At 27.6% G+C, this 26,373-nt stretch overlaps 1 protein-coding gene across 1 annotated transcript; it reads right to left on the reverse strand.

The window, feature by feature from the left end:
• Positions 1-6,578: 6,578 nt before the first annotated feature.
• On the reverse strand, positions 6,579-15,174 carry LOC132934641 (G2/mitotic-specific cyclin-B3). The gene is given in 10 exon segments (XM_061000968.1): positions 6,579-7,630; positions 7,710-7,812; positions 8,322-8,496; positions 8,557-8,715; positions 8,779-9,009; positions 9,082-9,196; positions 9,267-9,452; positions 9,591-9,748; positions 15,051-15,146; positions 15,148-15,174. Coding segments are annotated over 10 exon segments (1,311 nt in total). The 3' UTR covers positions 6,579-7,569.
• Between the last annotated feature and the right edge of the window lie 11,199 nt (positions 15,175-26,373).

The raw sequence follows: 26,373 nt of genomic DNA on the forward strand, positions 1-26,373 counted from the left end.
ATAGTAAATAAAGAACTTCATTATGTTGATATTGAATTAGGAATGGTCGTTGAATTATATGGATCCTTAGAGCAGTATATACCTAGAATTAGAAATAATTTTAAAGAATATGAAGGAAAAACTATACAAATATGCGGTGAAATACAGTATGAAAAAGACAAGAGGAGAACTGTTAAAAGAAAACGTCAAGTCGACGAAACAATAGTAAAGAAGTGATTACAACAACAGGCAAGGAAGATTTCAGGATAAATGTATTCTATGAGAATTTAGAAAAACTTCAAAAGTCAACATTTTTAATATTTTTCGTTTGTATTGTATATTTATTTAAAATACTTTATTAGGAGCTTACTTCAAATAATACCGGACACAACTAGTCTAGTACCATATTCTACTTCAATCTACTAAGATTATTATAGGTAGGTAGGTTTGTTGTAGGTTTATATGTGAATTACAGTTTATATAAATAGATACCTACAAAATTAAGTAGGTATATAATAATATATTGATATAGGTAATAGTGATCACTGATTGTTTTTCTAACTCTTGTTTTTAATAAGTTGAATTGGGGAATTTCCGTTGAAGAAAATACCACAGCCCCCTCCACCCCCCCCCCCCCCCACAAAAAAAACATATATCTAAATACGCTACTGCCTGTGGAGATAGGTGCTCAATCCATTGATAAAATATGAATTACTCCAATCTTCATATTATTATCGGCAAACGCCGTCACCAATGTATCGCAGAGTGCAGACTTCTTTGCTATTAGTCAGTGTCCACTGTCCACGTGTAGCTTAGCGTCTGCACAGGTGGTGCATGATGTCTATGTGCCCCACCTGCGGCTTTACGGCCTATTGTTTGTTATAGAAAGTAGGTTATTAGCACATTTAGTGGTCTATTAGTACATAATATTTTGTAATTAATCAATTTAAAAAATAAAAAGGTGGGCAAGTGGGTGTCGCTCTGCTGTATAGTAGGTTACAGGTGAGTCACTGTAATGGATGGTGTTAAATTTGAATTCAATGATATAATATCAATGTATAAGAAAAACGATTACTAAGTATATTTGATGATATTATTGTGAATAAAGTAATTTATATATTGTTACCTATTTACGTGGAACTTTGTTTTACATTCTCAATCCATAGTTATAAAAGCAGAACATTTTATACATTTTTAACTACAAAATAATTATTAAATTTTAAATTTGATAAATTATGTCAAAATTTGAACTTTGAATGCTTATAAAATAAATTGTGCCTATGTATTTTTAATATTTTTCAACTGCTATTGAAACAATATATCAGGAGACTTGCATTAATTTTTCACTCTCTTTTACCCAACAAATACAATTTTATTGACAATTATAAAAAAAACATTTTTTATCAATAATTTGCTAATTTTCGTGATTTCTCAGTATTTTGTCAAGATTTAAACTTTAAATGTATATATAAGAAAACTATGACTAAGGATTTTTAATATTTTTCAAATGTGATTGTAACAATTTAGTAGGAGCCATGTATTAAATTTTCAAGCTTTTTTACAGAACAAATAAAGTTTTATTGACTGCATCCATAAAAAAGACTAATAAAATTTGAAACTGAAACTATTATAGAAAATGCGAATATAAAAGTTCTCACTGTTATACAATTTTATTTTAAATTAATTTATAAATAATAACCAACACATAATTTTTTGTTGCATAAAAATAGGAAATTTTCAAAATAAAGTGTAATTTGTTAAAAATAATATTTTTAATGAAACCACGACAAACATTAACAATATTTTGAATGAAAACAATTTAGATGAGGTTTCTCCAACTTTTGGCACAACGCTTTTATTTTGTGGCATAAAAAAAATCAAAAATATTATTTTTTTGCTATTATAAACTTAAAAACAAGATTTTGAAGTGTCAAGTTTTTTGGCCATAACTTCCAAAGAAAATTTGACTGATTTTTTTTAAAGTACTAAAGTACCATCATATTATTATAATATAGGTATATTATCCCCAAATTGCAAAACACACATTTTGAACAAAAACGGTTTGGTGTACCTAACTACATATTATTAAATATCTACTTTTATAACATTAACATTATTAATATGCCATAATTTCAAGTTTTATTATTGTCATAAATATTTTTTTTTATTAACATTGGTTATTTTATCAGTCATTCGTGCCATAATAGGTATTTAAACAATATTTGACACCTATACTAACACTAACTTGCCAGTTATAGCTACTTACTAAAAATCCTAGGATGAATGATAATAACCTATCCTAGACAACAAATTCTACTAATTTGATAGTTCTTACATTAAAATGTGGTTAATTGCCTATCTATAGGTAAAAAAATTACAATACAATTTATAATATAAAAAAAATTAAACGTTAAACAGGGAACAAAAAATTAAAATAAACGTTTAAAAATATGAAACGATAAACGGAAAAAATCAATTAACGTTGGAAAGTACAATAGGTAAAGATAAACATTAAAATTGTATTACGTTTAAATATCCGAAAACGTAAAAACGATATATTTATTTTAAATTTATTAAAAATCCTGTTATTTCTTAAATCTCTTAGAAAACTAATGTTAAATAAACAAATTAAAGTTTTTATAAAAAAAAAGTAATTGTAAAACAAAAATTCCTTTAGTGTTTAGTTTTTTTTTCTCATTGTAAAAATGTTAGTGTACATATTAAATTGAAAGAATCGAGTAGGTACTTAAAGTACATACTTGGCATTGTGACCCTTCAAAACATCTCCATTATAAATACCAAATTCCGATAAAATCATCTTCGTATAAAATATCTACGATAAAACAATTCAATGAAACGCCAGACCTTCATTACTTAAAAGGATTCGGTATGCATTTTTAAAAAAGGTGGGTAAGTGGATGTCACTCTGCTGTACAGTAGGTTACAAGTGGGCCACTGTAATGGATGGTGTTAAATTTGAATTCAATGATATAATATCATTGTATAAGAAAAATGATTTTGAGCGAAAACAGTCAGTCAGCCTAGGATATTACCAAGTATATTTGATGATATTATTGTGAATAATAAGTAATTCATACACAGGGCTCGGAAGTTATAGCACTAAAAAAATTAATTTTTAGCGCTTAAATATGCACATAAAAACATTAATGTAAATGTTTTATTTAAAACTTTTTTAAATTATACAAGTTTTTTTATAAAATATGAACAGTAAATATTTGAGAAGTAGGCACTTTTCCGGCTCTGGAACATTTTCTGTTAACATAAACATATAAAAAAATTTATTAATAAATGAATAATATAGTGTATTAATTTTATTTACCTTAAGAATTGCACTGAATAATAAGATGTTTTCTTATATTTTCGAATTTGAATGATCTACGGTTATTTGATAGTAGAGTTTTGTATGCCGAGAATGACCGCTCTACATCGACAGACGTCACGGGTGCGTACTTAAAAAATGTTAAGTCGTTACAATTTAAGTCTTCAGGAAGACCATCTAAATTTCGGAATGTCTCTTCACTCGTTAGAACTTGTGATATTTTTACCAACGCCAAGAGACCACGATTTTTTTCCTGTACCTGATTAAATTTATTTTGAACCGATTTTCCATTTGGACCACTTAATGTTTCAAATGATTTTTGAATATCTTGAACTACTTTTAGTGAATCCGATAAAGGCATATGTTGCCGTTGTAATTGTTCAATATCCAAAGTTAATTTAGCAAAGTTCGACTTAATATACGTTAAGTTGTTTTCCAATCCAGGTTTTATGATGTTATCTTGAGCATCTTTAATACTAACTGCATCGTTTCTGTCTAGCATAAAAATAACACGGTGGATTATCCCGAAATTCTCGCAATAATAAATTGCTGCGTTAATCCAACTTCCCCAACGTGTGATAATTGGCTCCGGAGGTAAGGGTAAGTTTGACGCTTCCGATTTAAATACAAGTAAACGACTTGGGGCTTTTCTAAAGATTTTTTTTACACTTGAAATAACTTTATCTACTATGTGAAATTGATTTCTAACTTCTTCTGTGACTCTGTGCAGTCCATTCACAACACATGTTACATGTATCATTTTTGAGTAAAGGCTTTTTAGTACTTCTCCTGATTTGACCATGTAAAGTGCGGCATCGGATAAAAATAAAAGTACATTGTCATGTTGGATACCAGCCGGCCATAAATTTTTTTTATAAGCATTCAAAGTTCAAATTTTTACAAAAAATCATCAAATTTAAAATTTAATATTTATTTTGTACTTAAAAATTTATAAAATGTTCAACTTTTATAGCTAAGGATTGCAAATTTAAAACAAGGCTCCACGTAAATAGGTTATATATGAAAAAAAAATTGTGCCTATGTATTTATAATATATTTCAACTGCTATTGTAACAAAATATCAGGAGACTTTCATTAATATTTCACTCTTTTTTACCCAACAAATACAACTTTATTGACAATTATAAAAAAAACATTAAAAAAATTGAAAACTGTCAATGTCTGTAAACAGCTAGCTCAAAAAGTGTCAAATTATTTTCAAAATTTTATCGTGTATAGAAAATGCTAATATACACATACGGTAAAATTTTCAATTATCTACAGTCATTCGTTTTCTAATTACAACAAAATAAGGAAATCGTTACATGAGAAATCGAGTGAATATCAAATGTTGTAAAAATATGAATTTCAAATGCTCATAAAAATTTAATTTGACTTTCTTGTAGACAGTTTTAGATTCTGAGCGAAGCGATGAATGTATTGATTTTACAATGATGTGTGTTTTTTTTTATTTTTTATTTTTGTGTCTGTCATCACCTTTTAGGTCAGTAAAAATACTTAGATTTTTTTCAACAGTACCTTTTCTGATAGGAAAGTGAATCATGTTGAACTTTGGGAGGTCAAAAGTAAAAATTTCTTAGTAGTTCTCAAACGCGACGTGGAAAACAAAAGAAAAATTAAAGAAAAACGGGAATTTTTACGCAAAATCTGTTTTCGAGAAAATCGATTTTGATTTTTGGTATAACTTTAAAACAAATGACCGTAGGTACATGAAATTTTGACTGAATGTTTATAATTGCATTTCCTATACACCATAACATTTTCCAAATATTTGGACTTATTTTCAGCTGTTTACGGACATTTTCAGTTTCCATTTTATTTAGTTTTTTTTTCTATAAATATCAATAAAATGTTACCTGTTGAGTAAAAAAGCCTGAAAGTTTAATAGAAGGCTCCTAAGTTATTGTTTCAAAGGCAGAAGAAAAAAATTAAAAATCCTTAGTCACGGTTTTTATTTATAAGCATTTAAAGTTCAAATATTGACAAAATACGGAAAAATCACGAAAATTAGAAAATTATTCTGAGTTGACAATTCATATATTATATATTATAGTTTATATTAGCATTTTCTATACACGATAAAATTTTGAAAATAATTTGACTCTTTTTGATCTGTTTACGGACATTTTCAGTTTCCATTTTTTTTAGTTTTTTTTTTTATAAATATCAATAAAATTTTATTTGTTGGGGAAAAAAGCGAGAATATTTAATATAAGGCTCCTGATATATCGTTCTAATAACAGTTGAAAAATATTAAGAATACATAGGCACAATTTTTTATTATATGCATTTAAAGTTCAAATTTTAACAAAATGTAATAATTATTTTGTAGTTAAAAATGTATAAAATGTTTGACTTTTATGGCTAAGGATTGAAAATTTAAAACAAGGCTCCACGTAAATAGGTTATATATGAATTACTTTATTCACAATAATATCATCAAATATATTTGGTAATATCATAGGCTGACTGACTGTTTTCGCTCAGAATCGTTTTTCTTATACAATGGTCTTATATCATTGAATTCAAATTTAACACCATCCATTACAGTGACCCATTTGTAACCTAATGTACAGCAGAGCGACATCCACTTATCACCTTTTTAGAATTGGAAAACGGATCTATTTTGTTGTTATTTTTTAGTATTCAATTGGCATTTATTGTTATAATTTTATTTTATAAAAATAAAATATAAGCTGATGAAATCGGGTAAGTGTAACGGGGTGGAGTAGGTTAGTGGTGGTGGAAGTTTGCCCATCGTCCCTTCGGTCCTCGGATGGGATAGAGTACCTATATTATTACAGTATTCGATATGAATACTATGATTGCATTCCATAAAAAAAGATTCTGAGCAGACGAAAGAAAATTTATGAGTAATAAAAATGTATTAATAAGTAACTATTAATTGTATATAATATACCTACTGGGAATTAGGTCATTTTTAAATTTTATTCATTTCTATGCTGATAAGAAAAGCAATAATTGAAATATGTATTTTATTTTTTTATTCAATTAAGAGGACATTGTACCTACATGTGTTGTCTTTGTCTTACTAACACATAATTACCAAAATATATGTCTAGCAGTTCCAATTTTGTGTTTTTAGATTAAATATTAGAGGGAGTTTACTCTTTATTGTTATAAGTTATCAAAGTTAAATGTATGAACATTATCTGTTTTTCTTTCGTTGGTTTATTAGAACATTTATGTACATGCATAAGTATGTAAAATATTAATATTTAAATATACTCATAATTCACTTAAAGACCACGAGTTGAAGACCCTTGCTGTAGCCTACTTAATAGTATAGTACACATTACCCTGTGAGGTTGACATCATTTTTATAGCAGGAAAACAGAGCAATGTGAAAACAAAAAAATATAAACTTTTAAATATCTATTATGCAAAAAAAAAACTAAAAATGTTAAAAATACATAAAATAAATTTGGTATAATTTTAACAAGATTGATTTAAATTTTGCACATTTCTTATTAGATTTAAATATCATTCTAATAAATATTAATTGTTTTAATAAAAATCCACTCCCAAATTACATATAACTAAAATAAATTGAAACTAATATAACTGTCTGCATTTTTTATTATTAAAATTAAGTTTAACAACATACAAGATAAGTTAGATAATACCCAAAAATATAACATTGAAAAAAAGAATTCAATTTAATACAACCAGTTTTATAAAATATAGTTCTTTACAATACATTGAAAAAAAAAATACATACTAAAAACCTATCATTAAACATTACATAGAATTTTCTTATTATTTTCTAAAACTTTGGAGTGGGATGGAAGGCAATACAAATTATAGTTAATTTCGTTAACATCAGCCTCTAACATTATCAATATGATAAAAATAAAACATTTATTATTAATCAGCACAACAGTCTGATACAAAAGAAAAAAATGTAATACGTATAATATAGAAGTACATATTCAATATACGTTCTAAAATTTTAAGACACTAAATTATAAATATAAATTAACGATATTTTTCAATGTTTAAGTAATTACTAAAGTGATTAACTACAAAACATTTTTAAATGGATAATATACATTGTATGTTTTATATAATATGTGTAATTTGTTGAATAAGTGAACCCGTCTAAAAAAACCTTATTAGAAGAATAAAGTAAAAAAAACCAATGATAATATCAGTAGATCACTAAACAAAAATGCATTTTATTTCCAAATACGCTGAATATTCCTGGTTTAGTCAAAAGTAAGTTTGGAATTGCTTAATAATGACTTATTAGCAACTTTGAAAAAAGTCCTGAAACAAAAGATAAATATATTAATTTTAATATGAAATTTTCTACGATTTTTTTATATCAATTTTTAATAATATTTACTCATGCGAATATTTTTGTTTAACAGCAGACAGATTTGAACTTTGAGTATGCAACATGTTGTTTAATTCAATTACTGTTTCTTTAATTTCTGTTACTCGATAATCTAAAAATAAACAATTCATAAATGCAATAGGATACAATGTCAAAATAATTCTGATACAATAATACGATCAATTAGTAAGGTATATTTAGGGTTTTATCTAATTACCTCTTTGTTACCACTATAGACTAACTTTTATTACAAGTTATTTATTGTATTATGATTTCTTTATGGTAAACTGAATATAATATATTAATACACAAATAAACATTTACTTATTATAAGCGTTATATAAACATTGATGTAATTAACCTTTATCGTTTTCATTAGTGAAATGTTATTTATAGTGATAACTGATAAGACCAAAATACCCAAAATTTTAAACGAATATCTAATACCCATTTATGTTATATTGCAAGAGTTATAAAACAAGATTAATTATATTGTTGATAAAAGAAACCATACAAAATTAAACTCGTAAAATTGCAAAGTATATTATATTGTTTCGGAAGTTCAAATATTACTTGATTAATCAGTTCAACAATGCTTTCTCAATAAAATGTAAATATTACCTGTATATTTGAAAAATTCTTTTGTTTCTATCACTTTATTACACATTTTAAATGCCAAATATAAAGATGCTGCGGCTTTCTGTGAATCTTTTAAAGTCACAAATTTATAATCTAACAAACTGCATTCCAATATATATCTTGCTAATGTTAATAAAATCATTTGGCATTTCATGCACTAAAAATAAAAGTGAAAATTAAAACATCAGTAGTAATTAGCGATAAACAATTCACTTACACGGGCATAGCGCCTTAAAAATACATAAGACAGAGGAACATTGATTTCATACTTTAAAGCTCTAAATAATTCTTTTTCGGTAACAAACAATTCATCTTCTGTATAAATATACTTGCTATGTTTGACTAGGTCGTAAGGGAAACCAGGCTCCCCTCTCTCCTATTCAAAAACAAAATGAATTATTTATAATTAAATAAGTATTAGAAAGTCATATTTACTTACATCAATTTTAGTAGCTAACAATAATGCTCCAGAGGCTAAAAGTTGAAATTTATTTTGTAACGTTTCATTTTTCATTAAATACAAATCAATTAGTTTGACAGCCATATACAATACTTCGTGATTTAATCCATACATTTCTTGTAAGCTCACTAACCAGTTAACAACAATTGCTCGATGTTTTGCAGTTAATTCAGGTTGATTACTAATATAATCAGTAACAGTAAAGTTATCCTAAGAAATAATGAATTAATACAATGTGCAACTGTTTTCGGATTCATAATTATCCATGAAAATTGTATTTACTTCTCTTTGTTTAAGGTATTTTATAATATCTCTTGCATAACAACCCACATACATGAAATTATTCCAACTGGCCTGATCTATTTCAAATATTTCTTCTGCATTACTGATGACACTCCTGTAAATTAACAAGATCCGTATAATATTATTAGAAGATAAAAATGTAATGTAATTAATAATTATCATACAATTCTTGTGCAGCAGAGTGGTACAAATCTGATTGGTTGTTTTCAAGAGAGGAACGGTGTGTGCTATCAACAGCAGTTGTATATAGTTCATCAGATTTTGCAGAATGTCTCGAAACTGCTGTTTCTTCAAGAGTTGATTTGTATAAATTACTATCATCTGAACTATTTAAAGATAAACGTGCAGCTCTAAAATTTAAATAATGAACACATTTTAATTATGAATATAATTCAAATGTTTTGGCATTGTTTTAATACATATAAAAAAAAATTATTATTTATTTTCTAATTAATTACAAATAAATTCATAAATAAAATCATACTAACTCTTTTGCACTTGATCGGGTCTCTGGTTTTTTAATAACAATAGGTTGAGAAATATCTTTTTTTTGTTGGGTAATCTTACATGTATTTTCTGTCTTAGTAGAATCATCATTTTTGACAACTTCTAATGGTTTAGTCGTTTGAGAACTTGTTTTAACACCCTGAAAAATATGAATTCAATCTTATAATGACAAATTTAGAAGAAGATTAAAATAGGCAAACTATACGAAAAAATTATTAAATAACTAATATATTTGTTTTTGTTTTGCATATAAATGTTTTCAATTTCTTTTGCAAGAATAATAAATTATATATGACAAAACAAAAACCGGGGAAGTAGCTCTGCTGTATAATATATTAATATATGATAGGTGTCAGTTAAATTTGAATTCAATAATAAAATATTAGATAGTTTATAAAACCCATTCTGAGAGGAGACTGACTATTAGACTATATTACAAAAGATAGGTATTTTAATATATATTGTTGTAAGTAATTTATTTTTTCTATTAATATTTAATTGATTTTAATGATTTTTTAAAAACTTACAAAATTGTCCACTTTACCCACCTAGGTGGACAAAGTGGATAGTCAATGTCCACGTTGATTGCCAGTTTAAATTGTCTATTATTGTTACTCATTACTTATAACTTATATATTCTTACAACTTTTCTTAGATAAATAAGTAATTTAATTTCAGTTTTGTATTAATATTTTTTTAATTAATCAGACTTAGGACCTTCTTAGTAACAAACTAATTTTATAAAATAATATTACGAGTAATATTATATATAACTTAATACACTTTTTAAAATAAATAAATCATATGAAACACCTTCTTTTATAGGAACATAATATACAATTGTGACTAATAGATGAATTGTCACCATGGTAACTACTTTGTACTTTTCAGTGTTTAATTTACTATTTAAAAATAGTTAACATATTAACTAATTAAACTTAAATTAATTCAATAGTATATATAAACTTATGTAGATTTCAAAAAATAAATAATTTTGATAAATTAATTACTATGTTTATAAAAATATGATTAATTATTTGGTACACTTACATAGTTACATCAACAGCATCAAAAAATTTAATTTGTCATGCAAAAAATGAAATATTAGTTTTAAATGAAAACGGCAAATGTATTTATGCAAATGTGGTTTATCAGTTGATAAATATGATGACTATGAATCAATCCACGTGATATAACCAGCAGTTTATTTCTTTACAACAGAATAATAAAACGTGACCACTTTACCCGCTATGGTCACCTTGTCACCTTTCCACTAGAGGAAAATATAAAATAAACATTTGGTATAAATTTCAAGTATTTACGGTTATTAGTTATTGAATAACCACAAAAGAAGAAAACTGTTGTATGAGAATTTGTTAATTTACAGTTGAATATCCAAAGTCAAACTTTTCGTGATTTTTGTCAAATTTTTAATTACACTTATAAAAATATTGTGAATTTACATTTTTTTTTTTTTCTACTAACAATGACTTATGTTCCTTATTGTATTATATTTCAAAGTTTTTAGGCAGAGCATAAAATATTTTAGAGACCATAATTTAAAAAAAAATACTAATAAAACTCGAAAATTGTATGGTGCATAGAAATTTCTAATATAAACATTCAGTGAAAATTGCATGTATATCTATGGTAATTTTTTAAGAGTTACACCATAAACCAAAATCGATTTTGTTGATAACCAATTTTGGTCATAGAAATTCCCGTTTTTCCTTATTTTTTTTTTTGTTTCTCAAGGAGCTTTTGAAGTCTACTTGGAATTTTAAATTTTGACCTCCCAATGCACAACTAGATTCACTTTTCTACCAGAAAAGATACTGAAGTTGAAAACCAAAGCATTATTTCGACTACTCATTGAGTACACACACAGACAATTTAAAAAAAAAAAACCCACACATCATTGTGAAATCAATAAATTTATTGCTCTGCTCAGAATTTAAAATAATAATCCTAACAATTTAAATAAGAATTCAGGTATCGCCTCAAATTTTTCTTTTTTCCATTAAACACAATTGAGATATGAAACTTATTATACTTCACTACTTGATAACTTATATTTTCAAATTATAAATTTAGTAATTAAATTAAGTAGTAACCCATGAACACGAACAACATTAAAACAATATGACCAATAGCGTGACCAAGAAATGGCGTATCGTGTTAATCATCGATTTACTGGAAATAAATTATAGATTGATTTTACTGCAGCATTGCTACAAATACATTTGACATTTTCGCCAGCCACTATCGACTCAATGGATAACAAAATTAAACAAAGATAACTTGAATATTACTACTAGTTAATACCGAGTGTATAGTTGTTATTAGGCAATAGAATACAAAGGTATAATGTTATTGTAAACACATAATTAGATAATATTATCACAAAAAAATTAGGTTGGATCAGTGGCTACAATCTGTACTGTTTCAAAATAAATATACAAAAATAAAATCATAAAATTCAAAAATAAACTAGAAAGCACATTTAATTTTTATATTTTAAATCATAGTAATATGACATACAATTTTGTAGTAGTCTATGCTAAACTATAAGTAATGTCAAAAAAAAAGAGATGCATTAATTTCCAAACTCTGGTAATAAGTTTTAAAAATGTATAACATATTCATGATTTAAACAAGTATAAGTTAAAATCTGAATGAAGTTTACCTTAATCACCTCCACTTACCCATATCAAAACATTGATTTTGGTACGTTGTCTATTGAGTTTAGAGGGTATATGAGTTCATACTAATCATTATTAAGTATTTAGTGCATTAAAAGGATGCTACCCAATACCCATGCGTGTGTTGTCTCCGTCTTAGAAACATACAACACCAAATTTTTTCAACTAGTTTCAATAGTGTGCTTTTAGTTTTGATATAGAGTGATTGACATATTATCAAACTTTTAAGTAAGAACATGTGCTTAAGCGTCAGCGAGTTTTTAATATTTTCATTTTCAAGTAAGATTTGTGTGTGAAATATAAAATTAAGAATGCTCACATCTTGCTTGAGAATTAATAAAATATTTAATAAAATCTGACGGATAAACACAGATAATGTTCTTACCTAAAAGTTTGATAATAGGTCAATTCACTCTAATATCAAAACTAACAGCACACAATTGAAACTAGTTAACATGAATGAATGGGGAATATATTTTTTTTAAGTTTAAACCAATGGTACATTTATGTTGGAAAACTGAGATAACTGTGTCAGCTTAAGAAGTTATAGGTTTTTCTAGTTTTTACAAGTGGAGTAAAGTAACAATGTTTGATAATTAATGTTAGAAAATAAATTATAAATTATAATTTATAGTAAAAATTGTAAAGTGAAAAACATGTTTGTATTTTAAGTAAGTACTTGCTGTTTATTTAAATAAATTAAAAATTTAAAAATGATTACAAAATATGCATGTTTTGACTTTTGACTACCTAATAAAAAGTGCTTATAAACATTATTTTAATATGGTGAGACCTAACAGACACCTCTAAATGGCAAACGTTTTTTTTTGAGAAAAAACTACAAACTGAACCCTCTGAGACATTTCAGTGGCTGTTATCCAGTATTTACGTTTCTATAATATATTAATTTTAATTGTAAGTTGTAAGTTTTAAATGTTCATAAATATATCAAATAAAATCGAACAATTTGAAAAATTATATCAAGTCCAGAATGTGGTAACATAAATATTGGGTGAAAATCAACGGTAACTAATTACATTTAGAATTATAAAAAAAAACTTTGTCGAAAATGTGTGTTGGGTAAAAATTAATTATCAGTGACTGATTTATTTAAAAGATCAAAAAACCTTGTATCTATATTCCAATATAACAAGTATAACGTCTGAACAGCAGAGTAAAATATGTTTATATATATTTTAATAAAATAGGCTATAATAATTAATGTTTTTTAAAATGTATTATAAATTAAATGTGACTTGCAGTATTGTGTTAAAAATAGATACAATGTAATTAACATGTACTTTGGTTAAAATTGTAGAAATTACTCAAACAATAAATTACAAAAAAAAATCAATGATTGTAGCAAAACGATTATACACTCAACATTTATAATGAAGTAAAAATACAACATTTTTAATAAAAGATAAAATGTATATTTATTACAGAGATAAATATTATATATTGATATAGGTATATATTATTTTACTTATAGGTTAGAAAGTAAAAGGGCTTTTCAGGGTCAATTTCAAAATTGTTGGGGAGAACCGAAAAACATATTTTCACATAAATTGTGTTAGAACCTTAGAACATTGTATAACAAATCGCTTTGAGACTCGTTATGAGATATAATGAATTTTTAAGTGTTAATAATATAATTGTGTATTAAAAGCCAATTTAAAAAAAAAAACACTTTTAAAAGCCTATTTTTCTAAACCTGGCACTTACACCCCAAAGATGGTCTATTGAATACAATGGCTTTCAAAGTTTAATATTGCTATTTTTTTTTATATTATTGATTAAATTCAATAAAGATTTTTACTAAAAGTATTTAAAAAATTGTAAATATAACCTTAAGATTTAAAATCATTATTATGTGAAAATAATTATTTTAGAATTGATAATATTCATATTTAATAAAATCTTCATAAAAATACACAAATACACTTTAGTACATACTTAGTAAATTATTAAAACTAAATATTAGCCAAATATCTACCTGGGCTCCAATTTATTTTTGAAAATTGTTCTTGTACCTAAGATAATTATAATAATGAATAATATAATGCACTGAGTTCTGGTACCAACATCAGTTAAATAAAATAAGCCTTCTATTATTATAATAGTTTTTTATTCTTTTGTTTTTAAATTTCATTTAAAACGATAAATTGATATAACCATCCACAATGACGCTTACGTTTTATCAGATTTCCTTGAATGCTGTTTACGTCTTTTATTTGACGTTTACACCCAATTTTTTCATTTCCTCCAATTCTATTAACAAATTATATTGATGTTTAGGTTGGATTAATCGTTGTATAATCATGCTGTTTACAACAATATGCAAAACCATCGATTTTGAAAAATGGGCCGCTTATGCCCTTTTACCTTCTAACCATTGTTATATTTAATGATTTGTATTTTGTATTTACTATATTATGTTTAATAGAATAATACCAAAATAATATTAAAATGGGTAAATGGTAATTAAAGTACATAGTTTTAAATATAATTATGATGGTTAAATATACTATAACAGTATAACCTATATAATATCAAAAGATTTATTTGATAAAACAATAATATGATAAATTATAAATTGTTCAACTTTTTAAATATTTTCACAAAAACTAATTTTCATGAAAATTTACATCACTAGGTACTATAATATATACTCATATTATTTTATGATTTTAAAATATATAAATAATAAGACATAAAACAAAATAAAAAACTACTCACAGTTACATTATTTGATACAAGATCTAACAAAGCAGCTCTTCTATCTAATGGACGGTTCTCTTTGGAATAAGGTTCAGTTTTCAAACCGGTTTTTTTTTAGTTGATGTCGAGTGATTGGTGGCATTCTGAAATAAAATTTTTAAAATATAATGCATAGTTTGACTTATTTTAATCGTGTTAACAAACATACGATCATTTACTATTAAAACTTAAAATTAAATTGGTCAAGCTGTTATTAAAAAATTATCAGATTGTAAGTTTTGATCTAAAATAATTATATTTCACTATAATATCAATGTAATGGTAGTACTTATTACCAAAATAATAACTTATTGTATATTGATAAATGTGTAGGTATACATAATATATAAATTAAATCTAGTTATTAATATTATATTTGTATCCATAGTAAATTAATATTAAAATAAAAATACATACTACAATTTTTTTAAGTTTTACATGATTTTATTTCTTTAGATTGTTTTAACTGCATGTTTCTGCCAATCAATATCATTATTTGATAAAAGTAATTAAACAATGTACGAATTAATATGTTGACTATAATTATAATTTATAACAATAATATCATGATAAAATTTCATAAAAATGTTCAGTAACTGAAAATTTTTAAAAATTTTTGTATAGAATTTTGTAATGGATTTTGTGATTTTTTTTCCTTTACTGGTATTTGTGTATGGTATACCTAAGTCATTTTATTTCATCTGAACTTTCTATACTAGAGCTTTAAATGTTCAAATGAAAAATTTCAGTCGTTGAAAACTTTCAAGCTAACAGCTCTAATAAAATATATTATTTTTTAACTGCTCAGTTAAAACTATCATAAATAAATTAATTAATTAATTTTCTCTCTATCTGATATTAATTGAATATTGTCTGTATGTATGCCATCTGTATGGCCTGCTGTTTAGTAAAACCCCTGCATTAAAGTTAGCTTCTGAGTAAGTTTCTTAACTTAAATAGAGTATAAGTAGTTTAATAGGAAAATTTTGAACAAATATTAATTTTACATTTAGTCCCAATTTAATATGATAACAAATGTATTAAGTTCAGAATATGTTATTTTATATTCTTAAATAACAATGGCATAATTACCAAGCAGACAAATAAGGTTTTTTAGAAAAATATATTTTTGAGCAATAATTTATAACTTACTACTTATAATGTTGTATTTAGAATATCCTAATAACGGCAATTCTAATTACCATTATTTTATATTTTCTAAATTGGTTTAAAATTGTGTTAAAATAGGTACAGTAAAAATATATGTTTGCTGTTAGAAAAATCTAATAAAATATTATTACTAAAGACCAGATTTATATTCTTTTAAAATACCTAAAATATGATGCTAATATTCTCTAAAAATCTCTCCAATTATTCTCATTATATTCTCTTAAAAATTTAAAAAATATTCTAAAATATGCAAAATATACAAAAATATGCAAAAATAATCAATAAACATCATTATTTGCTTTAGTATGCATTTTAAAATTTTTTTTTTCAACATTATTTTAATAGTGAGGCATTAAATAGTTATTAAAAGTTGTGTATTCTAATGGAATACTATTTTACTCTCGTAAGAGTTGGAAATTATAAAAAAAAAAAATTGTAAATGTTCAAAAATTTTTCTGGGTACCGTAATATTAAAATTAAAAATAAATACATATTTTTTCTCACAATTTACAAAATATTCCAAAATATGCTAAATGGGTTAAATATTCTCTAACCCATAAAATATTCTCAAATATGCAAAAAAACTTTGTTCAACACATTCAGAATTGAACAAATCATCCACATTTTTACTCTCTCATAAGACTGCATATACCCCCAGTAACGATATGTAAAAACATATAAACCCAGTCTTTAATTATTACTCATAATAAAAATAATGAATTGTGAATGGCTATAATGGCTATAATGACTAATTAATAGTTTAATTTATCAAAAACAACTATATTTCTTTGTTTTTCAAGTGTTTTTTCTCAATATTTCTACATGTCAGTTGTTTTTTGAAGTTAAATAATATCAAGAAGTAATATGTTTAGCATTTTTAATTTAAAAATAAATTAAACACTTAGTAATTTTGATTCCTTAAACTCTCAACTATATGAGATTTTCTCTATAAAAATTGTTGAAAATAATGAAGATATTGATCCAGCCATTAAAATGATTATAAGCGGTGAGGGGGTGCAGGGATATAGCCTCTGCAGGTCTGTATTGATTTTATAAATTTAGTTCCTCCCAAAACAGTTGACCAAATTGTGCATATGACTATATTACTAGTTGCAATAACTCACTATAATACATCATTATAATAATACTAAACAGTCTAAATTATTATTACCTATAGTAGAATTGATTTTGTAATACTAATATTTAACCTAGGACATAACATGATAATACAAGTGATGCAAATATCATAGCTATAGTGGATGGAACATAAAACATTGATAGTATACCTACTTAAATGTATACTATTGTATAGTTGTGTAGTACCTACCTGCACAAAACAGTAGTAGATAGTACAATAGAATATTATAATGAATAATGATACAGAGTTGATGGTACATGCCTGAGCACAAATGCTGTTTTGTGTAAAATTGTAAATAACAATAAAAAACATAAAATTTGAAATATAGGTACCCAATCAAGATACAACAGTACCTACATTTTACTTGGAATTTCAAACAATTTTGTGTTTTGTGACAGAATTCTGTAATTTTAAAGAAACGGCGTGGTTTTTTTCATTACAACAAACATATTAACACATTATAAATTAAAAACAGTAAAAATTGTTTGCTATGAAATGTTCACTCGTCGTGGCATAATAATAAAAGTATGCAACAGCAAACTGCAAACGAAAATTACTAGACGCTACGGAAATATTAATATAGAGTGTAGAGTGTAGACTGTTGTGTAGACTTACTTGATAATGGACAAGCGATTAGTGAAGTGGAGTTCACGTTTGCGACTGGTAAATAACGAAAATAATAATTTATTATGATGTTGATGATAATAACCAAGAGATTTATTAACACGACTGTAATTATTGTTCACGAATGTTTGTCTGACAATCGAATCGAAAGAATCGGCGATCAGACCATATCAGTATATCACCAAAAAAAAACAAATGACTAATAATTAATAATAATTAAGCATTTTGGTTAGCATAATAATAATAACCGTTACGCGTTATCAAAGTACCGAATCGTGTTGTTCGATAGATTCGCGTTATCATATTAACCGAAAATCCTCACGGGGAGGTGGTTGAAACCGCATTAATACACACAGGTCACAGCTGCTGCTACGGTTGCGGATGGTGGCGCCGTGGCGGTAAAATGCAAGCCGACACAATTTGCCTTCCACAGGGCACGGACCACGGAACAGCCACAATACAATAGTAATATCCAGTAGGTAATACGTATAGGCATAGGCGCAAATAGGGGGAGGGGGGCTTTAGGGGCTAAGCCCCCCCCCCAAACACTTCAATAGCCCTCCCAAACATTTCCTACATTTTTTTTAAGCTTTATCATGGATTATGATGCAAAATTCGTGTTCGTATTTTTAAGATTATGTACCTCGTAAATGAACAAATTTTATTTATCGTGGTATTATTTTTATTATTATTGTACATTGAAGACTTGTAGCCATAAACCATAATACCTACCAAGAACTAAGGATAATAAGTAATAAGGAATAACTAATAAGCATTCTTATTTCTTATTACGGAGTCTGTTGTTGCAGTTAATAATTCATATTGATATACCATTTGGCTGTTATACGTAATATTTTATACGCCTATACGGGCTATACTATAATAACTAATAGGTTATCAGTTATCACTAATAGACTATAGACAGTATCACTATTCACTGTGGTGAGCTGCGGGCCGCGGGGACGTGCATTTATGCGTTAAACGCACCTTTGTTAAAAATAGAATATCCGGGGAGTCCAAATAAACCGCACATGGCAATGATGTACCATATATTTTCGCCGATTTAGTAACTTAGCAATATTGAATATCGACAAAGATATTAAAGTAGATACTGAAACAATATTCAACACGTTTGCTAAATCTAACCGAAGAATACAGCTCTAAAAATGTATAAGGTACATTTTTAAAATAAAAATGTGTTCTATAATTATATTATTTTGTTGTTAATTGTTGCTCTAAAGCCATACTTACAGTAATAATTCCTATTGTTTTCCTAAAAGTTATGTGGTGTATAAGGTATATTATATATTATAAATATAATTTTGACAACTATTATAAGTACCTACATGAAATAGCACATTTAAAAAAAAAATGTTTAGTAAGTGTTATTTTCTGTCAATATTGTAATTAAGTAAGCAGTATACAATATACCTAAATGTTGTATTAAAAATTCTTTTTGGTGTTAATTACTTGTATAAATGCTTCAATGCTTCATTTAGTAGCTAGGGCTTCAGCCCCCCCCCCCCCCAAATCTCAAACACTATTTGCGCTTATGCGTATAGGTGACGTAAAATATAAAAAAATTATAATATTTTATACGAGGAGTGGGAAAGATGACCGTTATGCAAATTGTATAGACATATTAAGAGGCTGAGGATAAAAAAAAAATTTAAAAAAAAACACATCATTATAAAATCAATGCATTCATCGCTTCGCTCAGAATCTAAAATATAAAAAAATATAAGATAAAATAAAATAAATAAATATAAAATTAAATTATTTCACATCCATTCATTTTTAGATTCTGAACGAAGCGATGAATGTACTGATTTTATAATGATGTGTGGTTTTTAGATTCTGAGCGAAGTGATTAATGTATTGACTTTACAATGATGTGTTTTTTTTATGTCTGTCATCACCTTTTAGGCCAGTAAAAGTGCTTGGATTTTCTTCAACAGTAACTTTTCTGATAAGAAAGTGAATCTAGTTGGTACTTTGGGGGGTAAAAGTAAAAATTCCCTGTAGTTTTGAAAAGCGACGAGAAAAACAAAAGAAAAACTAAGGAAAAACGGGAATTTGTAAGCAAAATCTGTTTTCGAGAAAATCGATTTTGGTTTTTGGTGTAACTTTAAAACAAATGACCGTAGGTACAAGACATTTTGACTGAATGTTTATATTAGCATTTTCTATACACCATAACATTTTCCAAATATTTTGACTTATTTTGATCGGTTTCCGGACATTTTCAGTTCTCATTTTTTTTAGTTTTTTTTTTCTACAAATATCAATAAAATTTTATTTGTTGGGTAAAAAAGCTTGAAAACTTAATAGAAGGCTCCTAGGTTATTGTTTCAAAGGCAGATGAAAAAAATTAAAAATACATAGGCACAATTTTTTTTATAAGCATTTAATGTACAAATGTTGACAAAATGTATCAAATTTATAATTTAATAATTATTTTGTAGTGAAAAATTTATAAAATGTTCAACTTTTATAGCTAAGGATTGAAAATTGAAAACAAGGCTCCACGTAAATAGGTTATTTATAAATTACTTTATTCACAATAATATCATCAAATATACTTGGCAATATCATAGGCTGACTGATTGTTTTCACTCAGAATCGTTTTTCTTATACAATGATATTATATCATTGTATTCAAATTTAACACCATCCATTACAGTGAGCCACTTGTAACGGCATAGTGAGATCCACTTACCGACCTTTTTAGTTATTTATTCTATACATTTTAATAAAATTGTATTCGTTAGGTCAAAAAGCTTGAAAGTTTAATACAAGGTTCCATATCAGTTGATAAATATTAAAAATCCATATAGGCATGCACGATTTTTTTTATAAGTATTTAAAGTTCAAATGTTGACAACATTCATCAAAATATTGAAGAAGTTAAATTTGTATATCTAAGGATGGAAAATTAAAAAAAAAAGATTCTCATAAATAATCATACTGTAACCAAAAAATCTAAAATATATATAAACACAGTTTTTTTTACAGACATTTTAAGTTAAAGTTTGAACAAAATTGCAAATTAAAACCAATAGTATTGCCCAAAACATTGCATTTGAACATTTCATTGTCTGTACCTATAAACTATATAATAATATACTTCAAAATGATCAAGTAACCCATAAATATTTTTTTAGTAACTAAATTAACTAAAATCGTTATTCTTTGTTTTAATATATGGTAGGTATCTAATTTTGTCTTAATTTAAACTTCAAATATCTATAAAAAAAAAGTGTGAAAAATGAAATTTTTTAAATTTTTTTTGTTTACAATATAAACTATTCCCAAGTAACATTTTTACATTTTAAATCCTTATCTATAAAAATTGAACATTTAATACATTTTTAACTGTAACATAATTTGCAAATTGTCGAGATTTTAATGAATTTTGTCTAGATTTAAACTCTGAATGCTATTTTAACAACTTATGAGGAATCTTGTATTCAATTTTCAAATCTTAAAATGAAAAAAAAAATTTTTTATATATTTCTAACTCAAAATAATTTGCACATTTTCATGATTTTTGCCTATTTTATCAAAATTCGAACTTGAATTAAAGCAAATGCTATAAAATAAATTGTGTTTATGCATTTTTCAACTGTCATTGAAACAATATATTAGGCGCCTATAGTATTAAATGTCCAAGCTTTTTGACCTTATGAATACGATTTAATTGACATTTATAGAAAAAAAAACAAAATAAATTGGAAACTGAAAATGTGTGTAAACCGCTCACAACAATTCAAAATATTTTAAAAATTGTATCGAGTATATAAAATGCTATTATAAACATTCACTGAAAATACTACGCTAAGGTAAATATACACTTATATAATATATTGACCTCTCGAATGCACCAACTAGATTCACTTTCTCATCGAACAAGATATACCTATAGTGTTGAAGAAAATTTTATTTTATTATATTTAAGTTTTACTGCCCCAAAAGGTGATGACAGACACAACAAAAAAACGTTATATGTGTAAGAACCTATCAGGCTATCAAATTTGAGTTCAGTAGAACCAATTTTGTGTTGACCTTAAATATTAGACTATAAGAGTGAATGGACCTTATATTCATATTAAAGGTAAGTAACTAAGAACTTTATCTCGTTGGTTTTTACAAAATTTTAATTTTTATGCTTACGTTAAAAAGTTAACCGTTAAAACTACCAAGTTTAGTAGGTAAGTAACTTAAATGTCTATAAGAACTTAAACTATCTATACCTATCCAATCTTTGTGTAAACGATATTGAAAGTTGTTAATAATAGTTTGTAAATTGTATTACAATAAATAGCTTAGCTTAGCTGTAGTTGAACAACGCATCATTATCGTTATTCGTCGGGTAGTCATAAAGTTATAAACGATACAATTTAACCGCATGAATTGAGTATTTATTACGATAAAATAAACATAATATTATAAACTACTATCTAATAACTAGCAATACCTACCTATTACCTATATAGTATAAGCTACCACCGACAGTTAAATCATATATATTATTATTATATATAGCCCATAATATACAGTATACACTATCAGTCTTTATGGGTCTAAACTCTAAGTAATTTGAGATAACTGTTGTTTTATATTTGTATGAGTAATGACTAATGTTAAGAAAATGTTGGGAATCAGGATATAGCAGTCAGGCGGGCCGTGATGAATAATATTATTTTCGACAGACGTTTCGTGAGTCGTGCTCGTGACAGATGCGCAACCGGAAACCGATCGATAACTTGTTCGACGTTTGAAAATGTGTATTGTGTATCTACCTATCGGCTATCACAAAACTGAAAACATAATATAGGTAGGCATGTAAATAATTATTGGAATTTTGTCATACAGTGTATGGTACTATGGCATAGACCATAGATATTGTTTACAGTTAATTTCAAATTTGTAATAAACGTAAAATCAAAAAGTAATTATAAGATCATGATATTATAATAATTTACTATTTTACTACCTAGGTACTTATAATATGGGTCGGCAGAGTCCTACCCCCACCTCCACGTGGTGCCGACTGGAAACGGAACTCCGGTTCCGGCCAACGGGGGAGGCACAGAAGGCAAACTGTATAAAACCGAACACCGGCGGGTCAACACCAGCGACCAGAGAGGGCCAACATCGCCCTCCAACCACCGACAACAGACCGAAGGCTCGATGCGAAGACAACCGGGAAGCGGGGACCAAATGGTTAGATCGCCCAGCGCCTCAGTACCATCATCCGAAACTGCCCCACAGCGGCAGGTGCGCCCCGGGGCATTAGTAGGACACCCACGGCACGGCTCGGTCACCGTCCGGGTGATCTCGATTGATGTGGAAGGGCGCTCGGGCCGAACGCCTCAAGTCTCCGCCGACAACGCACCGAGCAACACGCAGCAAGAGACACGGAGGAAACAGAAGGAAAACTGTATAAAACCGAACACCGGCGGGTCAACACCAGCGACCAGAGAGGGCCAACATCGCCCTCCAACCACCGACAACAACACAGGCCGAAGGCTCGAAGCACAGACGACCGGGAAGGTTAGACGGGGACCCAGGGGCTAGTAAACTCAGCGCCCCAGTATCATCATCCGAAACTGCCCTGCAGCGCAGGCGTGCGCCGGGGCATTAGTAGGACGCCCGTAGCACGATTCGTCACCGTCCGGGCGATCGCGATTGATGAGAAAGGGCGCTAGTCAGAACGCCTCAAGAAACCGCCGACCGGTCACTCGACGCACCGAGCAGCACGAAAGATCCAACGAACGGAGGAAACAGAAGGAAAACTGACCAAACCATCACCGGTGAGACGCGAACTCCAGTACAACGGAAGGAGAACCGCGAGGCACGAGACTCGAGGCCGAATGGCTAACAAGCCGGGCCGGGAAGACCACGAACGTGACTTCGAGACTGGCGGGCAGCAAAGCCGGGTCGAGAAGTCAACAAACGCTACCAGCGGGCCTTAAGCCAACAATGTCATTTCTTAATAAAATGTTAAAAATAACTTCAATGTGCGCCCATTAAGGGACAAAACAAAACAAAGGTGTGAATATTAAATTTATAAAATGTTACATTTATCTAATTCAATAAACGATGGCGGCGCCGCGGAAGTAATGCGAAAGCAGTTCCCGCGGCGTCGTCGGTTATAAACTGAAAAAAAAAAAAAAAAAAAAAAAGTTACTTATAATATATAAGTACATATTCACGACTCCCAAATCCGTGTGATTAAATAATAACGTTGCAAAGTGCAGCTTATCATATATATATAGGCAGAGGTAATATATTAATCGATCAAAAAGTCCGTTTTGAAAAAAGTTGGACAAAAAGTCCGAGCACATTTTTATTATCAGTGTATAGGTAATATTTCTATACATAAATAAAAACCCTGGATAACTAATAGCCACGGTGTATGGAATATGGGGTGATCCAATATACATATTACACATGCATTCGCTTTAGGCATATATCTATTATCTATACGCATTCCGTATACACACACAGCGACACATGCAACACATAAAATATAATATTCAACATCTCTCCGATAAGTCCGATCAGATGTTTAGTAAAAACAATCCAATCAATTATCAGCGGCGCCAGACGACACCATTGTAAGTTGTAACTCATATTTTATTATACTGTAAGACCCCTTCAAAAATCCTACGATCAAGAAATTCGATAAAAACAACACAATAAATTACTAACGGCGCCTTTGTCACACCGCACAAAATAAAAGAAGATCATAAGACATAAGCACATCAATACTTTAACATTATGTATTAATCGATACATACCATAAGAAGAGATTATACAAAAATAACTCTATATATAATATATAAGGATCATACAGAATCGACTTCCAGGACAGTCTTTCATACAAAAGGATCCGATGCACAACGTCCTCGCCAGTATGCACTTCGACAATATTCTTGCCATTCATTCGAAGCGAATGCGTTCATATATGTATATACATATTGGGTTATTCCAACATTCGGTGTGATTATCTTATTAACTATCTCGTATCCCCAAACAAAACTCACTTTGTTAATATTATTATTCATTCTAAATAATATATATTCGCCTTTTACAATATAGAGTTCTGTGACTATCATCGTATAATAGCGTAGTTGAAGTATTAATGCATACTACTATAATCATCACTAGATCATATAATCATAATTATCTACTTAGAACATAAGCATAGTTTTAAGTGCTCATTAATTTAAATTACATTCGATTAGCCGTTGACTATGTACGATTGCTGCGAATGTAGGGATTCTTAAGAGCAGAATTTAGCTTATAGTATAATATTAATAGTTATATACTAATAGTTATAAGCGCACACCAACATATTATATTGCACACTTATAGGTATTATTATTATTATTATTATTATTATTATTATTATATCGTAATTATATTTATATATTTAGAATATAAGCATATTTTAGATGCTCATTAACTTAAATTACATTCGATTTGATGTTGACTATGTACCTACGATTGTGATTAATGTAGGTATTCTTAATGGTCCCGGTGCCAGTTTTTCAAATTTTTCACAATTCAATAAAATTTGAAAATAAAATTTTATATTTTAGTTGCCCCCTCAATATTATAAGACTTTTCCCCTAATCTACTACCCGATACCTATTAAGGGGGGGTTGATAGGGTGTATTATATCGAAAAAAATTACTTTATTACTCAAGCTTTGTAGAGTTGTCGGATTTTGATGACTATTTTTTTATCTGAAAGAAGAAGACGTCCTACACCCGCATCGATCTCTGATTTTGTATTTTATTTCAAATAGTTGTACTAAAAATTTGTAACAAAAATGCTTTTTATCTTGAATTTTTTTAGACATATCAATCATATCATAAAGTTTGAGAATAAAATATTGAAAAACAGAGATCGATGCGGGCTGTAAAATATTCACCTCTAGCAATTAAAAAAAAAATTGTGAAATTTGGTTGATTCTATTATAAGACGGTATTGTTATTCCCGTAGAGTGTATTTTTGAGGACAAAAAGGCATCGGCACCGGGCGCCTTAAGACAGAATTTAGTTAGTATAGCGATAAGCGCACAACAACATATATTGCACACTTATATTATTATTATTATTATTATATCATAATTAAATTTATTTAATAAGAATATAAGCATAATTTTAGATACTCATCAACTTAAATTACACTCGATTAGCTGTTGACTATGTACGATTGCTGCGAATGTAGAGATTTTAAGAGCTTACGATAATATAAGTCACGTCCCAAATCATTGATAACTAATTCATATAATATTAGCGTTCGAATCACATCAATATTATACGTAGAACTCTGGAGAAAAAAATTTCTCTTAAT

This window comes from Metopolophium dirhodum, chromosome 1 (genome assembly GCF_019925205.1).
Source record: "Metopolophium dirhodum isolate CAU chromosome 1, ASM1992520v1, whole genome shotgun sequence".
Taxonomy (NCBI): domain Eukaryota; kingdom Metazoa; phylum Arthropoda; class Insecta; order Hemiptera; family Aphididae; genus Metopolophium; species Metopolophium dirhodum.